The 20,866-nt window shown below is 40.3% G+C and overlaps 1 protein-coding gene across 6 annotated transcripts in view; it reads left to right on the forward strand.

The window, feature by feature from the left end:
• Pard3b (par-3 family cell polarity regulator beta) overlaps positions 1-20,866 on the forward strand; it is a 974,006-nt gene that overhangs the window by 761,313 nt on the left and 191,827 nt on the right. For 5 of the 6 annotated variants that reach the window (XM_048458971.3, XM_048458969.3, XM_048458967.3 and 2 more), the window contains one exon: positions 10,992-11,102. The exons of the other annotated variant lie outside the window; for it this stretch is intronic. In XM_048458971.3, coding sequence (XP_048314928.3) covers positions 10,992-11,102 — 111 coding nt within the window. The remainder of the gene's footprint in view (positions 1-10,991; positions 11,103-20,866) is intronic. 6 annotated transcript variants of the gene reach the window in all.

Raw genomic sequence — 20,866 nt, forward strand, 5'->3', positions numbered from 1 at the left:
TTATAAACTACTAGGGCTTCTTAAAAATTACCCCCTTGTTTCAAAAATCCCTCTCTTGTAAAAGAGTACAGGCCGGGGAGTGTGGATTGGTAATATTGATAAGGACTATGTGAAGTCTAAAGACAAAGACAAGCCAGACAAACTAGAGAGCACAGTATCTACTTTGTGCTATACCTACATATCTGAAACCTAGGTTTAGAGGGACAATAGTTGCCAAAAATCAGAAACCAACAGTGTATTGTGAGATAAGTTTGTGAGTTATTTCTGTTGGTGATGTCTCTTACAGTAATCATCTCTAATAATGGCTTTGGTTTTAAGTTCATGCTGACATACTGGTTCTGCAGAAAGGGTGTTTGGAGAACATGGAAGCTCTGGTCACCATGAGCTCAAACTTTTGGTGAGTCAGTGCCCCCATTGCACCAAGACAGTCAAGTAATCATTGCTTCTGTGAGGTAAACAACTGTTTCACTCATTTGATCTTGTTGAGGTTGTAGACGTACATGGTGGCTGTAACCAGCTTGCTGTTATGCTTAAATGAAATTGGGTGGTGAATTGTGGATGCTGAGGATATCGTTGACACTGGAAGCTTTATGATGGGCTGAGTTAGGAGGAGCCCTTGGATCCCTTTTTAAAATAGAGAACGTAAAGAAGGCATATAGGTATGATCTTCCCAATAGCCTCACCCCACCTTTCTCTTTACATGCATTACTACGGATGAGAGCAGAAACGCTACTCGACCACTTTGCTTTATTACCTGCCCTCCTGGAGGACCTGGCCAAACACGAAGTACTCCTCGTGTGCTTGGTGAATGAGAACAGCAGAAACATAGGAAAGACCTGCCTGTTCCTCGAATAGCTCGTGTGTGAACAATGGCGTGGTTCCTATCAGCAAGAACCTTCCTCATCTCCACACTTCCCCCTCGAATCCATTCTCCATCCAGTCTCAATTAAAGATAAATATACCCACACAAGCTTGCCAGCAAAATACTATGACCCCACCAAAGCACGGGATAGGAGTTCTAGTGAATGGTGTTCTCTCACAAAATAGCCTCGATAATTCTACCAAGTTCAAAACTGCCTTTTCTTCTCAGAAAAAAAAAAGTATGTTAAACCAAAGTTAAGTGAGCTTTCAACCTTTTAAGAAAAGTTTTAAACTTAGTATCTCTTATTAGAAACCAGTGTAATCACTCTTTCCCATTGTCTGAGGCTCTCACCAGCTCTATCATGCATTAATTACTTAGCTTCCTTTGTATTTATACAATAAATGTGAGACAAAAAAACCCATATAATTTTAGATTTTTTTAATGGCACAATGGAAAAGTTTTCCACCTCCAGGATGGGGAGGAAAATCTGAAATGTTCTCATTGTCTTTTCAAGGAAAGTTTATATACTAAAAGGAAGATGAATATGAAAACCCCTGTATGTGACATGCAGGTTTAGAGTATACCGAACATCAGACGAGCAAGCTAGAGTTAACACTGCGTGTTCTTAATTTTAAACTTCAGATAAATATGATTTCAGCTTTCATCCTACATGGACTAATTCTTTGTCACTCAACTAATTAATTCCATATGCTAGAGAAAAGATGCTAATTTGGGCATCAAAGTGATAATTTTTTTGTTTAATCAGAGTTATAACTACAAGTTTTGCTCCCATTAGACTGAATCTGGCATGCCATCATTTATTCTTGCTTGGTGCACATGAAATGCCAGCGAAAGTCTATTCTGCTTCTCTTGCATCTGAAGATGGAGTTCCCCTGAAAATGGGAACACTCATATGAGTCACTTTGTTCAGATTGTCCATTTGTTCTTTACACTTAGGTTGGTCACTGTCATCTGTTCTTTCTGACAGGGGATCATGGGAAAATTATATGCATGTGAACCCCTGCAATTAGGATTTTTGGCTCTATTTACATTTGATATAATGCTTGTGGATAAGGTCCCCAGCTTCCATAAACCTTTCTGAGTTGTCATCCCAGAATTAGGTTCTTGGCCAGAGTTAGGTTTTCCCAGCCCAAGCAGTTGACTGAGCTGAGCTGACCCCCACAGGCCTGTGCCTGGCAGCTTCACTGTTCTTTCCGTCTGCAGGATGAACCTATAGTCAGAGGGCACTGAGCTTGAACAGGCCGGGCCTGGGAAGTCTAGTCAGGGTGGGGAACCTCTGGCAGCTGACAGAGTAAGGTTAAGAATCAGGTAGAATTTGCTCTCAAAACAGTTTTTTTCTGAGTTTTGTGCTTGCCAAAGGAAGTAGAGAAAATGGAAGGAAGAAAAAGCAAAGTTGCACAATGAGAAGAGACTATTAATGTTGATTGACATCTGACTTCCTGCCACATGGGATGTTGTGTCTCCTTAGTCTTCCGAGAAGCCCAAGAGCGAGTTACAAAGGATGAAAAGGAAGAAGGTGTGCACACACCCCTCTTTCACATAAGCAAACATTTAATAAAGAAAAGTCTTTAGAACTACTAAGAGAACATTAAAATGTAGAAAAGATCTACTTCTTTAGTGATGCTAAATGTATTTCCCAGAAACCCTAAGTGTTTAGCCAGCGTCACCGAGGCTCCTGCCTACCCTGTCTTGAAAGCAGTGAGAGTGCATGGGAGAAATTAATCGGAGTCCGTGTGCCCCGTGTGAGTAGCTTTTCTTCTGCAAAACAGAAAGGGAGAGCAGCTTCAACCCTGGGTGGCAGGGACAGCTAATGGGCTTCAGAAAGTCCCTCTGTGGATCTGAAAATCAGGCCTTATTAGTATCTTTATCTTTTTTGCTCACACATTCATGCTTATTTTCATTTAATTTTAATTTCTGGCCTCCTCATAAATCTTTTTTCTCTTTTATTTAACCCCTAAGTGCTGAGTTAATACCCTTGGAGTCGAGTTTGCATCTGTTACAAAAATGATCAGCAAAGCTGTCTTGTGATTGATTGATCCCTTCACTGGTTCCTAAGAACCAGATTCCCCAGGTCCTGGTTGCGCTGTTTTCAGGAACATTGGTTATTGGTGATATGTGTTTGCCTTGCTTCCTGAACCATTTTAGATTTTCATTAATGTATTTAGTGTTTCTAACCCCATCACCTTTTCTAGCCCCTCAAAACAGGGAAGACAAATTAGCTCAAGAATTCCCAGCATCTGAATTCAGTAAAAGCACAGCCTGAGCCTCTACCCAGCAGCTGTCTGATCCACTTAGGCAGCAATGGGGAAAGACTGCCCTGGTTTTTAAGCCTAAAAATAAACAACTTATTTGGGATCTGAAGATTCCTTGCTCTGGATGAAAGGTTGCTGTGAGTCCTCTTTTCTTCCTACCTCCATACAACATCCACACCCCAGAAATGAATGACACCTCAGAAAAAAGGAGATGCTAAGGTATGGGGTGGGATGTAGCCTTAAGGGATTAATAGAATATGGGATTAAAAACGTTTGCTGTTTTAACACTACTTGTCAACCTCTTAGAAACTTAAATTTACCTGGGAGGAATGTCTAAACAACATCCCCAGAATTAACATTCTAATTTCGAGAGTCCAACTGCCCTACTATTTTAAGATTAATAAGAGAGCTTTGTATGCATGATTGCATGTATGCATGCATGTGTGTTCATGTGCATGTCCATGTGCGTGTGTGTGTATGTTTGTGAATGTCACTTGCATGCTTGCTTGTGTCCCCCAGGGATCCTCATGTTTCTACCTCCCCAATGTGAAGATAGCAAGCATGCTCCACCATATCTACCTGACTATGCATGTAGGTGTTGAGGATCCAAACTCAGATCCTCATGCTTGAATGGCAAGCACTTTACTAACTAAGGCAACTTTCCAACCCAAGAAAGATTTTAACCTTACTTTTCTTTAGCTACTACACTATCAACTTAGTCATCTTTTACTTGTGTATTCCTAGAAAAGCAATCATTCCTAATTTTGCATTCCATAAACTGGATGCATAGACCATTATCTTCATGTTCTGAAAAGCATTCTGGGATTAAGAGTATTTTATATTCCTTCTTAAGTTTCACAGGAATTAGTACTGTACCTTAGACTGCTTTCCATTGCTGTAACAAAATACTCAAGGCTAGAGAGTTTCTACAGAACTAAAGAGTATTTAGATTACAGTTTTGGAGAAGCAAAGACATGTCATGGCATTCACTTGATGTTGTACTGTGTCAAATCATGGCAAAAAAGAGAGGGGGGAATGAGAAGTGTTTGGTTCTGAGGAGAAGGAGGGAACAGAGACAGACCCTCCTCTGTGACAATCTATTCTCACAATAGTGTGGTCAATCCGAAGAGACACATCTTACTCTCAAGAGACCTAATCTAGTAAGCTAGACTCTTAAAAAAGACACTAGTCTGTTTGTGAGATGGTGTCCCAAAGACCTAATTGCCTGGAACCAGGCACAGCACCTCTGAAAGATCCCATCAACTGTCAACACTAACACAGTAGGAACAGAGTTCCAGAATCTGAATCTTTGGGGAACAAACCATGTACATTCCATAACAACATCACAGTGGTATACATGGGAAGCCAAAAAAAATCCAATATTATTTTTAATCAAGATTGCCTTGTAACAAACAAAAGAATGAATACATTCATTATTCCTTCCGTAATATTAACATAAAAGTAGGTACTGCCTCCTAGATAGCCAAAACAATAGAGTGGGGTACTAATTGGTCAATTTTCACTGAATTTTTATCAGATTCATTAACTCTCCAGTACAATGGGACCTGTGTGAGCTAAATGAGCTAAGACCTTTGTGACATAAATTTTCAAGAGAAGCAATAGCTGAAGAACACAGAACCATGTGAGGTTATGATGCAGCGAGCGTTCATCAGCGTGTGAATGTGCTAATGTAGAGCCCAGTTTGGAATAAATCAGACAACAGAGACCTTTATGGGTGGATCTCAGAATAGACTATGGAAATAGTAGTCAAAGGCTTCTGAACTTCCCTGCCCCCCATGCTTAGCTTGAGCTTTTTCAAACTCTATAATTTATAAAATGATGAGGAAATATCATGCATAGTTTGTAAAATAGCTAGTTATGGGGTAGAAGAACCATTATCCAAATTCAGAAAACATAATGACTGTGAAGTTTGTGTTTTTAAACATCTGAAATTGATCCTTGAGTTTCTAATTTTAATATCGTGGATGCTCAACTTCTGTAACCTTTGCTAAGGCATCATTTGTGCCCATAGATATCCCCTGTTGTAGCAGTAGAAATGAATACTGTTCAGCTCCCTTTAACTTAGGACAAGAGCATCTGAACATTGTTCTTGCCTAACTTTTCCAGTCCTTCATAAGGCATTATTTAGTAGTTTCAGCATGGATTGTGGAACTACATATACCCAATGAGCTCTAGAAGAAAAAGTTTAGGCAGAACTTGGCAGAATTAACACATGAATTAATTAAGAGAGCAGATATGGGAAATGTCAGGACGACAGCCACACCTACTGTGTAAACAATCCATTCCTCAAGGTGTACAGAGTCTGGTAAGAGTTTGAAAATCTCCATTATTTAGAAGAGCTAGAAACAGAGATAACGGCCAAAAAATTCACATTGAAATATTCACCCTACAGAAAACAAGGTACTCAGGTGTAGTAGAAGGCCATTCGTTTGTTCCTGGCTGCCCAGACCCAAAATGATCACTCAGAAACTATATTATTCAAATTGTTGCTTGGCCTATTAGCTCTCGATTCTTTTTGGATAACTCTTACATCTTAATTTAACCCATTTTTATTAATCAGTTTATTGCCATGTGGCTGTGGCTTACTGGCAAGGTTCCAGCACGCCTGTTCTTGGTGGCAACTACATGGCATCTTCTTCTCCACCTTCTTTCTTCTGGCACTCAGTTTAGTTTTCCCCACCTAGATCTATTCTACCCTATCACAGCTGTAGGCAGATTCTTTCATTAACCAATAAAAGCAACATATATACAGAAGGACCTCACACACCTCTCTGGGTTACTGAGTGAGTTGTATTGAGAAAGGGTAGCTGTATACCTGACAGTTGATATTAGTTCATAGGTTCACTCCCTTTGCAAAGTAGAAGGCATGCCCAATCTGTGATCCATAGACAACATACAGACCAGGATGGCTATGAATAAACCCCACTGACAGCATCATGTCACAGTGTTAGAGGTCAAGCCGTCCTGGGTGTGGTGTGTAGTGGGTACTCACTCATGCATGGAGGAGTGGATGTATGGTTGTAGCATTACCATATTCTACTTTGCCATATGCATTTTTTGGAGGTTCCCAACCCAAAATAGCAAAATAGCAGCATTACTATATTCCAGATATTCTTCCTTTAATCTGTTTTTCTTTTCATTCTTTCATCTGTCTCCTTCCTCTGTAAATCCTTTAGATGAAACAGATCCGCAGAGGTGGTACTGGAGCTAGTACTAGGACTGTTTGCTTAGGTTTCTTGAAAGTGTTCCAAAATCATGTTTAGGGTGGCAGTACAGCTCAACAAGTAAAGCGCTTGCCACTAAGTCTGATGACATGAGTTTAATTCCAAGATCCTCTGTGGTAGAGAGAGAGAGTCAGCTCCCGCACCTGTCCTCTCACTTCTGCGTGCACACTATGCGTGCACACCTACACATAGAGATGCAGGTCTTTACTCCCTCGTCACCGGCTAACAAGCACAGGATTGTCTTCTCTGTGGCCACTACTGCAGCCGAGCCACAGGTCTCCCTGTCTCTCCACAGTCATCCCAAAGCAGCCTGTTGCTGTTTCTCTGTTTTCTTAATGCTTTTTGGCTCTCCAGTCGCTCTGTTACCTCTGCTCAAAAGGATACGGTTACTCCTGTTTTCCCTCCATCACCTCTTTCAGGCCACCATTTTCCTCACTAGTGTCTGTCCCCATTGTTACTAATGAACGCTCTTCCCTGGCTCCAACGCTCCACTCCAGGTTCCTCTCAGCCCTTGCTTTTCTACCCGCATCTCATGGAAGTGCCCCTCACTTCAGCCACCCTTTCCTGACTGGAAAACATGCCATCTTCAGCTCATCGTCTGTGTCTGCTGCGTCCACCACAGACAAAACTTCCCACCGAGTTACCTGCTAAACCTCCTGAATGCACTGTCTTAGTTAGGGTTTCTGTTGCTATGAAGAAACATGACCTTGGCAACTTTTATGAAAGAAAATATGTAATTGTGGTGGCTTGCTTACAGTTCAGAAGTTTAGTTCGTTATTGTCATGGCAGGAAACAAGGCAGTGTGCACGTAGACATGAGAACTCTCAGCTGCTTCTCCAGCAGAGAGGAGCCTGACTTGCAGACAGCAGGAAGTGATCTAAAATATTGGATATTGAGCATATATGAGACCTCAAAGCCTGCTTTCACAGTTCCTCCAAATAGGCCACACCTCCTAATAGTGTCACTTCCCTTGGGGACCCTTGTCTTTGTCCATTTTCAGGGAAGCATCATTTCTGCACCTAGACGTGTTTTAGTTGCTGAAGTCCCTGCCATCATCCTTCCTAACGACTTCCACAGTTTGCTACTATGCAGTTATGCTTGGTGATGACCATCTTCTCCCTGAGAATGTAAATGCCGTGTTTATTATAATTTCTGACACACAGTAGGTGCTGAAAAATACTTCTTAAAGAATAAGTGAAATGCAGGAAGGTAGAAAGAGGGGAAGGAAAAAAAGGAAGGAAGAGGGGGAAGAATAAAGGAACAAAAGGAGGGACAGAAGGTTCCCACAAAGGTGTTTCAAGTAGCTGTTGTGGAAATGAACAGGGTCATGTGTTTTAAGCAAACTTATTCATGAAAATGTAAACTTGCCCAAAGAATATGTTGAAAGGTGATTTTACCACTTTACAAAAAGATCCATCATGGGATTCTGTACACAGACTATCTAGGTGCATGTAAAATAAAATGTTATTGATGGAACTATATGTATGCTCAGGACTTCTCAGCATAGTATCTTAAAGCCAGGCTAACTTAGAAGCAATTTCCTTAAGGCACCTGGCCCAGAGTCGCCAGCCCTCACATTTCTCAGACAGCAAACAGAGCAGCCTGGAAGGCGAAGGCTGTCCCAAACCTCTAGCACGCAAAGCAGTGACCACAGCTAGGAGACGAACATCCCAAAGTCTCCTTTCTGGGTATTGGGTAAATAAGGATGCTGTGAATGACTTTCCAGAGGGTCGCTAAGGAAAGGAAATAGCAAACGATGCTCCCCTCCCACCACTCAGACCCTGCCGTTCCCTCTGCCACTGACTGCAGAGCTGAGGAAAGAAGCCAATGTGATTGTAGATAAAATACAGCTTGCCTCTGTGGGGTTGGGTTCACTGTAACAAAGCAAGGCCCTTTCCACACCATTACACCCTAATTCTGTTCTCAACCCCCCAGATTCTATGAAACAATGTGATCTGTAGACTTCACTCTAGCAAGAGAATTTTTGCAGCTATGTCTGCCATTCTTATTGGGTAGAAAACTTAAATAGAATGGACTTTAAATGAAATATTTATAATCATTGTGGAACTGGCTGATTTAATGGAAAGTTCTTGATAAAAAGAAAATACTTTGCAGAAGTTAACTAATAGCCAAGCAAGCTACTTTTGAACTGCAACTCAGGTGAAATCGTTTAGATACCAAAGGAAAACTATGCCTGGGGTGTGGTGAGAACCGTGAAGGCGAACAGGGTCTATGTTACTTTTAACCTTCAAACATAAGGCTACTTTTATGTCAGAAAAATCCAAAACCTCCAGATCTTTAATAAAATGCAGGATATGGAGGAGGGGAGCAAGCTTGTGGTTTGGCAACACTGTGCTCCCGTCAATTTCCCAGGCATCTTTCCTACCCTGGCCCGCCAATGCTTTGAATTTTCTGTCCAAATGTTGTTATATTCAATGGCATCTTGGGAGAAGAATTCTTTATCTAAGTGATGTACGAAGGTGCTAACTTCTCCTGTGAATATATTTAGAATAAGAATGATCCTTAAGCTACTTCTGAGGACAGCGTAGAAAGCTACAGAATATATTCATGGAAATTTTATTTAGATATCTCCTGCACTGTAGGTTATTGTGAGGTCTTGAATATATCAGCAAATCTGAATTATATTTGAAAGTTGATTTTCTTCTATTTTTGTCTGCATTTTTTTCTTGGTTTCCTAGCTGCCTCTATAAATGATGGCAGTTCATATCTTCAGTGACGAGCAGGAACTGATCCAGAAATGGAGGCAGGATAGAAAGACGAAGGAGGAATGAAAGTGTGGAGAGTGGGTGTGAGCAGAGTGTGGAGCCACAAGCGGGACAACATGGAAGAGGGAGCAGAAAAATCTTAAGAACCACAGGGGTGGCGAGGACTGGAGCAAGACAGCATCCTGTGGTCAGACAGAACCCCCGAGCTCATGAATGCCCAGCAGTTGTGCTTGTCTGAATAAGAAAGACCTGAGTAAGATCAAGACAAACAGTATTGGAGTAGAAAGGGGAAGGGGTGTGTGAGCCCCCACCACTAAGTGAGGGCCTGAACCCATGGACAGTTGTTAGCTTCTAGGGGAGACAGTTTTCTCTAAGATCATGGCTCCTGATTGGTAGTATATGTGTGTGGACACAGGACCTTAAGCTAACTAATGAAGCTAAGGGTGACAGTTAACAGCAAGAAAATTGTAGTACTAGACAAGGGTTGGGGGGGGGGGTTGCGAGAAAAGACTTGTTAACTGAAACTGTAGGTTGAAGAGTCAAGACTAGGAAGCCTTTCTGCGGTCTGTGCCATGCTAACAGCAGGCTTATCTGAGCCTTGAGCCTCCTGGGTGTGATGCTCAGAGTGACTGTTTGTTAGCAACCGCTTCCATGACCAGAAACACAACCCAAAGAGGAACTTCAAAGGAGATATACACAAGAGATCATTTTGTGATTTTTTTTTTAAAATTGTGATTCTAGTTGGAGATGGATAAGACCATCTTCAAATTTTATAGCGCATCCTCACATAGAGACTCTAGTTTCTGTCACGACGAAGGGGAAGAAGGTTAGCTTAAGCATAGCTAGTTTGGAAGCACGCCCAGCCTCAAATAGGTAGGTAAGTGGGTGGATGGGTTGATGGATGGGTGAAAGGATGCCTGGCTGGAAGGATGGATGAACAGATGGACAAGCAGACAACCAGATAATATATTTGAGTTAATACACATAGTTAAAATTTGCTATTTAATGAAAAAAAAGGGTTAGCTATTTAAAGGTAAAAGGATTTAAGGAGAATCTGCCTACACTGCAGAATGTGCATCATGGAGCACCTTTCTCCTTATCACTTCATCCACGGTGACTGTCGCATGACGGACAGGTCCTACTTGTATTTCAGCCATCGCCGCCTTTCATTTGAGATTTTCCTACACACGCTGAGGAAATGCGATGTTCTTATAAAGTGCCACGGTTGCTGCTGTGTGCATTTAGGGACCAATGCAACCGATGTGCTATCGCATTGCCACTGTTGTAGAGCAGCTGTGACCTGGAAGAAAGAGAAGTGCACACAGCGTAGACAAGTTTTAATCCCAGGCCTGGACAGAACCAGTGAGAAGTGTGTATCAACTTCAGAAACACTCCCTCCTCTTTCCCCCAGAGCTTTTGAGTCTTCCTTGATAAAAGGAAAACATTTAACTGAATATTCAGTAAGTTCCCTTGTTACCTGTAATTATATAATCTTGTGTATTTTAGCTTAAAGTGGCAATGGACTGAAGTTCTGGAGGGTCTCTTTAGAAAACTGTTTAGTTTTTAGTTACATATGAATGGTAATCATTCTGTGTTTTAATTCTTCATTGAATTAATAGTCAGAATTATTCACCTGTAATAACATAATGCTATGCTTGATACAAAATATGTTAATGAAAAGAAGGAAAGAAAGAGAGGAGAGAAAAAAGAAAAAAACAGCAACTGTGTTATTTTCCTGCTTCTGTAATCTGATTTTACTTCAGTTTCATGCATGCTGGTGTCGTGTTGTTTAGAAGGAACTTAGAAGACAGCTGAATGAGCTCATGTCATACGTACATTTGCCAAGGAAAGAGTGTGAGTTATTAACTTTCTTCTTCCCCTCTAGATTTGGAAAGAAGAAAGATGATAAGGGTGGAAAGGTGGAGCAGAGAGTTACCCAGAAGCCCGGGAACCTGGGAGAAGAAGAGCTGGAAAAAATGAAAGAGGGGACGGGAAGGTGAGCAGATGACAGAGCCCTCCCTTTGTTGCCTACAGAATCTGTGTTTGAGTCAGTAACTCTCAGTAACCAACAGGAGCAGAACAGAGGGCTGTGCCTTCCTGACAGAGCCACCTCCCAGAGAATCTTTATCACATTTATAAGAAGAAGTCCTAAGTTGTGTTTTGGTTTTATCAGTACCTATAGTCCCACACTATGCTACCCCCCCCCAGTTCTGACTCCACCAACGCTTGTTTTCCCATGACTTAAAGAATGATTTTTTCCTGCTAATCCGAAGGTCATTTTGATACTGATATTTAGAACTCCAAAGTTCCCCTAGTCTGTTCCTCGTTTTTGACAGCCCGCTGTATGCCTTTCTTAATTATATTCTGCTAACTCCTTTTAGGTCATGTAATTTGAGAAGTCCTCCATCTTTCAAAAGTTACTGTCTTTTACTAGGCTGTCAGCAGGCTGGAAAGCACGCTGCCCGTCTGTTAAAGGGCGGGTTTCATACCCAGCAGTAATGGCAGGTTGTGAGGGCCGAATTCTCATATTTGAAGAGCGTCGTGTTCTGTTGGACAAGAGGTCCTTCACTCATCTTTGAAGTTAATTCTGGCACTTCTCCCAAGTAGTTGTGTAAATATCTGACTTTACAGCACGCAACTGAATATTCATATAGTTTCTGCAATTCTTTGCCTTCCAAACAAAATAAAGCTCAGAAATATACTCAGATAAGGCAGAGCTGGATCTAATCCTACATATTTGTGATGACTCAGGGGAAGTCAAAGGTTCCAGTTTTTCGCTTGCTTATTAGCTAAGTTTATTCTCGTGGTTTTTAAGAGTCCATTCTTATATTTTGTCTCTGTAGCATACGCACTAAGGGAACCACATCTCTTCACTGTGTTTTCTAGCACAGCATAGTCTGAAGTATATCCTGTTAACCTTTAACCCCATCTTGCAGTCAATTTCCATTGAGAAGACTGACTTTACCAATAAGGAGGCGGGGGAGAAGCTATTTAGCCCTTTCTCATTTTTGAGGAGTTGATAAGCCCCGGCTCCAGGGTCACTAGAGCAGTTAAAAGGAAATCAAGTGTTCTGCATTGTTGTTGACCAGTCACCTGACAGAGCTCCCCTAACGACGAGAAAAGTGCCCCATCAGAGCCCAGGCTTCAGCCATCCTGGACTGGAAATGGAATTCAGGGACAGACTTTAATGCAGCACTGCAGAGACATGTGCACTGGGGGCCTGCATCAAAGGTCTTTCTGCCCCCCCTACCCCCCCGTGACTTAATTTACTGAGACTGTGTCCCGCGCCTCATCTTCGGGAATCGGAATTGTTTGCTAGAATGCAGACTGGACATTTTTTGCAGTTCAGTGCTTGCTTGAAATGGGGGTAAAATCTCCCAGTAGCGGGTGGACTGTGTGCCAGCTAGAACATTGATAACTCATAAAATACGGTGAGCTGTCTTTAAGCAGGAGTTCATTTCCTTTCTAGTTTTGCCTTTGGAAGCAGGTGCCTGAGGGAGTTTTGTTCTTAGAAACAAAGTCGTAAATTTGCCTCTGCTGACTGTATAGGCTTCAGGACCAATATTCTTAAAATATGTCTGGTCAAAATATTGAAAGGACTGTACTATCAGCCTGCACTTACGCCACCTCCCACACATAGACACATTAAACTGATCCAGTACAGGTTTCCTACTGACACCATGGCCTCAGGAGGGCACTGGGGAAGTTGAAGGAGCTGATTTTAGGGTTGGGTGCTGTAGAATCAGTGACCCGAGAGTTTCAACACTCGGTGGTTGAGGACCATCGGGACCATGAGGAGCATGGTGGTCCAGGCTGAGCATGTGGCGCTGCTCACAGCCCTGCAGTACTGCTCCTTGGCTGTCCATCACCCATAGGAAACCAGTTTACAGCTCTGCAGATCTCAGCAAGTGTCCTACTCTTCATGGATAGTTGCTGTGGAGAAAAGATGAAAATAGAAAATAATGACAAATGCTCTTATTGTCCTTTTCTTCAATATAATCAATATTTGTTTCTTTGAAATGAGTCGAGTTATCTTATTGCTTACTAATTCTGTCATAGTTTTCCAGGGTAATAGTTTTCCATTAACCCTTTTCAAAGTATTTAAAGCCCTTAAATAAAGTACATACTGTGTATCATTGGGGGTAACCAATTATCAGAACCAGTTTTTAAACCTTCAAGAATTTTTTGAGTCACTTTGGCCATTGGCTCTTTGAAATGGATAGACAGCTATAAGAAAATACTTATAAAGTGGATTTATAGTTGAGCAGCCACATTATCAATACACCAATAAAAGTCTAAATCAACTTTCTTCATTGCATAATTACCAAAAGTGGAGGTGGAAAAAAAGAATTTAAACTAAGCCATAAAACGTAGTCTGTAGACGACCTGTGTCTAAATGAATTGCTAAAAGAGAGTGCTAAAGATAACTCTCCCTGAGCCCCACCCAACACTGGAGAATCCAGATCTGGCCAGCTGCAGTCCGGGAACCGTTGTTCACTTGGTGGATAAACCTGAAGTGACCCTTCCGCTTTTTGAAATCCATGAAACACTGGCTGGGAGGAATAGGACGCAGCTGGGACACCAGGCCGTCTTGTTTTATGAAAAATGGCACGTAGGATAGTTGTGGAATGTTAGTCTAAAACATGTTACGTTTACTCATGCTGTGGAATGTTTGTTTAATGATGCAAAGGTGTGTTGCGTTCTTTTATTTTGCATTTGTTTAACTCTGTAAAACTGTGTGATTTGGTCTAATAAAGAGCTGAATGGTCGGTCAATAGCTAGGCAGGAGAGAAAAATGGGTGGGGCTGGAAGTCAGAGAGAATGAATGGGAGGAAAATCTAGGGACCGGCATAAGGAGCGAGAAAAGGAGAGGAGAATGCCAGGGGCCAGCCACCCGGCCACAGAGCTGGCAAAGGAGTAATAAGAAAAGAAAGATATGTAACGTATAAATGTAAAAAGCATATAAAAGAATAAATGTAGTTAAAGAGAAATAGGATAACTTAAGGTAGAAAAGCTAATGCTGGGCATTCATAAGTAATGAATATATTAATGAATATGTCTCTGTGTGTTTATTTGGGAGCTGTGTGGTGGGACCCAAACAGTAAAAATACCAACTACTCAGATTTTTTCCCTAAGAAGACAACAAACACTATCACCTTCCTTCATGTGCTTCTCTGAAGCTTCCTACCTAGTGTGCTCTCCCATGGACCTGTGAAAGCCTTTCTCAGCATACCTGGGCCAGTATGAGTCTTTCTCTAGAGCAGTCTAACCTCCCTAATACTACAACACTTCAACATAGTTCCTCATGTTCTGGTGTCTCCCCAACCATAAAATTATTTTTATTGCTACTTCATAACTGTAATTTTGCTACTCTTATGGTTCATAATATGAACATCTGTGTTTTCCGATGGTCTTAGGTGACCCTGTGAGAAAATCATTTGCTCCCTCCAGGGGGTTGTGACCCACATGTTGAGAAACACTATTCTAGAATTAACACCCCATACCACAGGGGTGGGAAAAGCTCAACAGCTCATGAAGAACATTTTGGAAGCATAAAAATATAAATATTATTAAAGTTACAAATAATTATATCACAATTCCATAGTCACTGTTAACATTTTATAATCTGTTTTATTTGCTACTTATCATTTGGAGACTTGCTATCCACACTGCATAGGTTAACAGTTATATTTTCACACATTGCTGTCCATGCTGCATAGGTTAACAACAGTTATATTTTCCCATCATTACATCATTATATTCCAAACACTTCCCATTCCCTTCATGTTTTTATAACACTCCATTTGATCACTGCTGAGCAGTCTGTGTGGATAGAGAAAAATTGTCTTCTATTGTCAGTTATTCTGCATATGTATTTTTTTATCGTTCCAAATAGCACTTTGATGACCATCCTGGTACAAAGTCCTTATAGCTTACCTCAAATCACACATTTCTTGTGGAATTCTTCTTGTTGTATCTTTGCCCAAGTATTAATCTAGCTTTTGTTCTAAATATCAGGATTATATTATTACCCATCCATTCATTTGTGAGGTTATTTTCTTATTATTCATATCTTTTTTATAAATTACCTACATATCTAATTCCTGATATAGGAATGATTGGTGGAATACTTGACTCTACCATGAAAATGTTAACAAAACCACATAATAACTAGACTAGTTCATAGAAACACAGGGTCTTGAATGTTGATTCTCAATGGGAAGAGGCCACTGCATAACCAAAGAAGGTTGCTATGTGTAGAGACATTTCTGATGTGGTTACTGCCAAAGGATGAGGAGCAGGAGGTTTTACTGCCTTTTACTAGGTAGAAATCCCTAAACATCCTACAAAGCATGACTTCAATCCTCCACACGAAAGATTTATGCAATGCAAATGTCAATACTGCAGGGTTGAGAACCTATCTAACCCCAAGACTTCACCATGTAAGGGAAACTTCCTGGATGTCAGGAATTGTATCACCTCATAGTATCCTGTGATTAATGCAGAGAAATACTGCTTGCCAAATGATGTGACTCTAACAATTTTGTTAGTTGTGTAAGAAATTGTGCCTTGTGAATATTGCTAATGAACATTCCTTATATATGAGTGTGCAAAAACAGTTTTTCTTGAATGTTTATTTTAATGCTGGCCTGCTGAGTACTGACATTAGTGATGTGGCCTGTTGATCAGTCAGGAATTCCAAGGCACTGAAGAGGGTGACGTTGACAGTGTACATGATGACAGAGGCATCTGGAAGAACGGAGAGAATCAAACAGAAAAAGTTAATAGGAATAAATGTAAAGTCTTACATTTGGACCCAGAAATGAGCCGTACAAACACAGGATATGGAAGGTTTGACTTAATACCAAATATATGAAAAACTTGCCTGATGGTTTTAGTTGAGGGTAAGTGTAGCATGAGTCAACATGGGGATGGCCTGCCAAAAACTTAATCCGTCCTAGGCTGCATTACTGGAAGTCCATGTACAAAATGAAGAAACAGTAATTTCTGTTTTGCACGGCTCAGATCACACCTGGTCTAGCTGAGTCTGTTACATATAGAGAGTGGGAAACTCCACACTACAATCCATGAAAAGCACTAAAGGACCTGGAGAGACATAGTCAGGACTTTAGCTGGTGTTGTGTGTTTAAATAACTGTCAGATACAAGAGAGAATATTTACAGCACCATTTTCATCCTAATCTCCTTTACCTACTCATCAATGTTATTTACTTGAAGATACTAGTAGAGCATTATAAAACAGAAACACCCCAAACATTAAAATGTATTATGAAACAGTGAGTTTGTTGACACTTGAAATGTCTAATAAGAAGCCAATGACTAGATTTAGTTTGTCAGGTAAATATTAGAATTTTATTAACCTCAATCACTGATGCATTCCTTCCATGTCTTAATTATATGCATACATATTCAAATAAATAAAATATTAGTTCTTGCAAATGAAATACATTAAGTCATATACCAACTAAAATAATCACAAGCATCATTAATACTAAATTTTTCCTTAGATGATCTCTAGGGTCTTTTCCAGATGTTAGACTCTGAGAAAAAAATCCAGAGGAATCCACATTGAATTTCTAAAGCAAACTCTCCTGAACCTGCCAAGGCACTGACTTATAGAGTGTATATAACACTCTTCTTGGGGTGTGCAAGGCCAAGTTTCTCACTCAAAATTGTGTAGTGGGATTTTCTCATCCCCTATCCGATTTCCTGAGTTTATGATGTGTCCCCTCTTGACCCAAGTCAAACGGTCCATGGCAACGAAGCCCTGCATTAAATAAGCTCATCATTTTTGTTCATGCTTCAGTGAAATGGGCCATAATAAAACATTAGTTCTAAAGGTCTTTATTCCCTGCTAGATGATGAACTCAATATTATATGCAAAGATTATTTGTCCTGACTAAATTAAATTAGCATTTTCCACACATTCAGATTATGTAAATTAGTATCATGAACTGACAGCAAAATTGTTTTTAACATGTCATTAATTTTAGTTGTTTAATTCTAAGAACTGAGTTTGTAATCTTTTGTAAAATATGATTTTTTGCATCTTAGAACTATAAGGCACTAAATATTTGTCTTCTTAGTACTGTCTCAAGACAGGTGGAAAAAAACTGAAGAAAAATCCCCCTTACACACACACACACACCACTCCATATTTATTTAGGATTATTGTATTGACTAGCATATATCCACTGAAAGCAAAGGCTATTTTCCATTTAAGTCCCATATTACTGATGCAGAAATAAAAGTTCTCTAAATGCAGCCTCTTATTGAAAATGAAAAATAAAAAGTTAAAAGCATAAAACATATTCACATCTCCCAAGACCGTCTATCCAACTTACGCCTTGTCAAGGTTTGCATTGCAGGGAGCTCCTTGGTCACATCAATTAAACATCAGCTGTGTGGGTCACATTAGAATCTGAGTGTATAACTGAAGAGACTAGGGGGCAGCAGTGTGTCCAGCTTCTGCACAGAGAAGCCTAAACACATATGGGTCTTGTTCTCAACAACAGACCTGGACACAATGCCAGTAAGAGTGAAGCGAAGATTGAGGAAAATTAATCGGTCTCGGTGTCTGAATTCAAGGTTCTTGGTTTTCTTTCCCTTCAGGACGCCTTCCAGGAACTGCAAAGGCTTCTCCCTCACCTTATCTGCTGGGCTGTTTGTGTTTCCTTGGTTTGAATCAATACATGTGTTTTTGATATTTGGCAAACCAAGATTTAATTATGCAGCTGCAAATTCCCCACATAAATGAAATGTATCTTAGAGATATAAAAACATTCAGAAACCATTTTATAGTTTGAGAATTCAAGGGGGTGAAAATCTATTCCCAACCTCTCTGAATTTTATTTAATTATGGAGGACTTTAATGTTACTGGAAATTGAAATGAAGACCAGAATAAGAGTATAGTTTATCCAATATTTTGTTCACAATTTTTTGGTAAAAAAAAAAGATGCAAAGGATAGTCTGAGAGAGTATTACATTGTGATTACTATTTTAGCTGTAACCCACATATTTATTGCACACTGAAATACATAGAGAAACAAATGAATTGATAGGATTTGTCATTATTTTACCCTAAAAAGAAGTGCATGTTTTATTAAAGAAACCAGAAGGTTGATTTCTTTAATTTGCCAAGTGACTCTTGATAATTAATTATTTATTGAACTTAATCTTTGGCACAATTTAAACTGTTGAAAACAGCCGTGTTTTGGCATGGTTACACACAAATGATTAATTCAGCATGGTTTGACTTGTCAATGAATACCCCTGTCTTTTGCAGTAGAATTTTCTGGGCCCCGTGGTTTGGGCAAAATAAAATGTTGGAGCAGCTCCCAGTTTTAATAGTCATGATTTATTATTGCCACTGAGCCCTGATCAGATCATGGACTGCATTAGGTCCCAGTTTTTCAAAATGCCCCAATTTATGGCTCCCTTAGAATCATGATAAAGCTGTGTGTTTGAATGGGGCTATGGTTGGCTAGAAAAGACCTAGTTAATTACTTGTAAATTCTTATTAGGTCATCCTACTGTATGGAAGTTCTGGAAAACATTGCTAGATGGTGTTTCTTAGGACAAGGTCATGTTCTTTTACACCGACAGAGGACATGATCAGGTTGCTGGTTTCCATGGTACTAAGCATCTTCAGTGACTGGGAAGAAGTCTTGCTGTAGGCACTGATTACAGGTGTGCTCAGGTAGAGCATTAAACTCAGGTTAAGCACAAACAATAGTGTCATGGTCACAACTCACCATCACCCTTTATTGAATGATAATCTTTCAGGGTTACCCTTGATTTACAGGAGCAAAGAGTAAGAGCCAGGGGCAATGTGGATGGCTTTATGTAATCTCTGCATTTTCATCTGATCACCATAACACTTAACTTCTTAGAAATGCTGATGGTCATCAACAAAACTTGGCACATTACAGCATTCCTATAGACAGAGGATCGGAACACCTACGTCCACTTGCCGCACCAGCGTATTTTATGAGCCAAAATCCTTTTATGGAATTTGAATCAATGTTAGAAGTGCTGTATTAGCAACTCCGTGTCAGCTGAGCTGGATTAATACATAAAATGAATCACTGGACTGGCACACTTTCCAACAGTCATTTAGGGAAGCTTCAGTGAAGTAAACCTCCTGAGCATTGTTTTCAGAGAATGCTCCGGTATGAATATCTCCTGAAGTAGCGTATCACATTAGGGTGTGCATAGAGCTGTTGAACTCTGTTCTAAAGAAGACTTTAAACTACTCAGAGTAAGTCTCAGGCATGTTTGGAATATAACATCAAATTTTTAAAATGGGAAAAGAGTCTTAAAATTCATTTGATGTAGGACATTTTTTAATATACACATATTAAATAAAGTATCTTTGCTATAATCAGCAAACTAGTAACTCACCAAATTTTAAGTCAATAGAGAGTTTACATTTTAGTGGAGTTTGAGGGCATTTTCTGTGAAAGCCAGTTGAAGACTAGAAGTTACATATAAACATCACTGTGTCATCATTTGTTTTTATAGTATAAAATAAAACACTTTTAGGGATGTATTCATATTGCCCCCAATTTCTCACCATGAGCTAAAATGGCAAAAATAATATTTAAAGGTCTGTTTTATGTACTTTGGGGAAAATGCTTTTTAATTGCTATGTTCTTTAGAAGAAAACAATCTAAAATTTAGAAATAAGCAAAAGTTAAATGATTCCAGAGCACTTGCTGTAGACCTGCCTGGAACTGGACACTGTAGTAGTAACTTCGTTTCCTAAAAAGCTCTGAATGTGTGGGCGCATCAGGGTGTTAGGAATCAGAGAGTATTCTAAGATGCAGTCTCATCATCTTTTCTTATTTGGACAATTTTATATTGTATCCTGCTTTGGAAAGCCTCCATGACAACACATCCACTCTGCAGGGCAGGGCAGGTATTGTTCCCATCAGTGGCCAGCTCTCCTGGTTGAAAGACTGCTCCGCTTACTGTCTTCCAGCGCCCACCTCTTAAAGATAAGAGTTTCTTTATCTAGAAACTCTGATCCAGACCTGGGATTTATGATGAGAACCCGTAAATATGATTTTCCCACATCTCTTAAGAGACTTTCAAGATCTCTGAGTTTCCCTCACTTGGGGTGGTCTTTTCAGCAAGGGGTCAGAGCACTTCCCAGCTGGCACAGTTCGGACAGCTGCTGTTAGCATCTGTATCGGGGGAAGCTAGGCCACTTCTCAACGTCCTCCAGTGTGTGTGTCAGCCCTCTTCAACAACAGCAGAAAGGTTATCTACCTAAGGTGTCAGCTATGTCAAGGGTAAAGCCCTGTGTAAAATACATAGGTGATATAGAACATTTAATATAGATAGAAATATACTCCAGATACTTAAGAACTCTCTGCAGTTAAACAAAGAATGTGTATTTTGAAGGCGTTTCCCAAGTGAGTTTTCATTATAGCCACATTTATAACCAACTTGGCTTCCCTATGGCCTAGAGGATCCATGTGGTCCAAGGGAAAGATTATGAGGCACCGCAGGGGGTAGGACATTGATGATAGACCTTGCTGGGTACGCACATACTACCATACTACCTGATAGCCACAAGCTTTAAGGTTCTCATCTGGTGAGAGAGAAATCTGTCTCTCTGATTGTTGGGGGAATAAAAAGTAGCATTTGTGAAACAAGCTCTGGGCACTGGCTGTTGTTTTCTGACCAGTTTGGGGATCAAAGCTCCCACTTACTAGCTCAGTAGCCTTTGGA

The sequence above is a fragment of the Myodes glareolus genome, chromosome 1 (genome assembly GCF_982192425.1).
Source record: "Myodes glareolus chromosome 1, mMyoGla1.1, whole genome shotgun sequence".
Lineage (NCBI taxonomy): Eukaryota > Metazoa > Chordata > Mammalia > Rodentia > Cricetidae > Myodes > Myodes glareolus.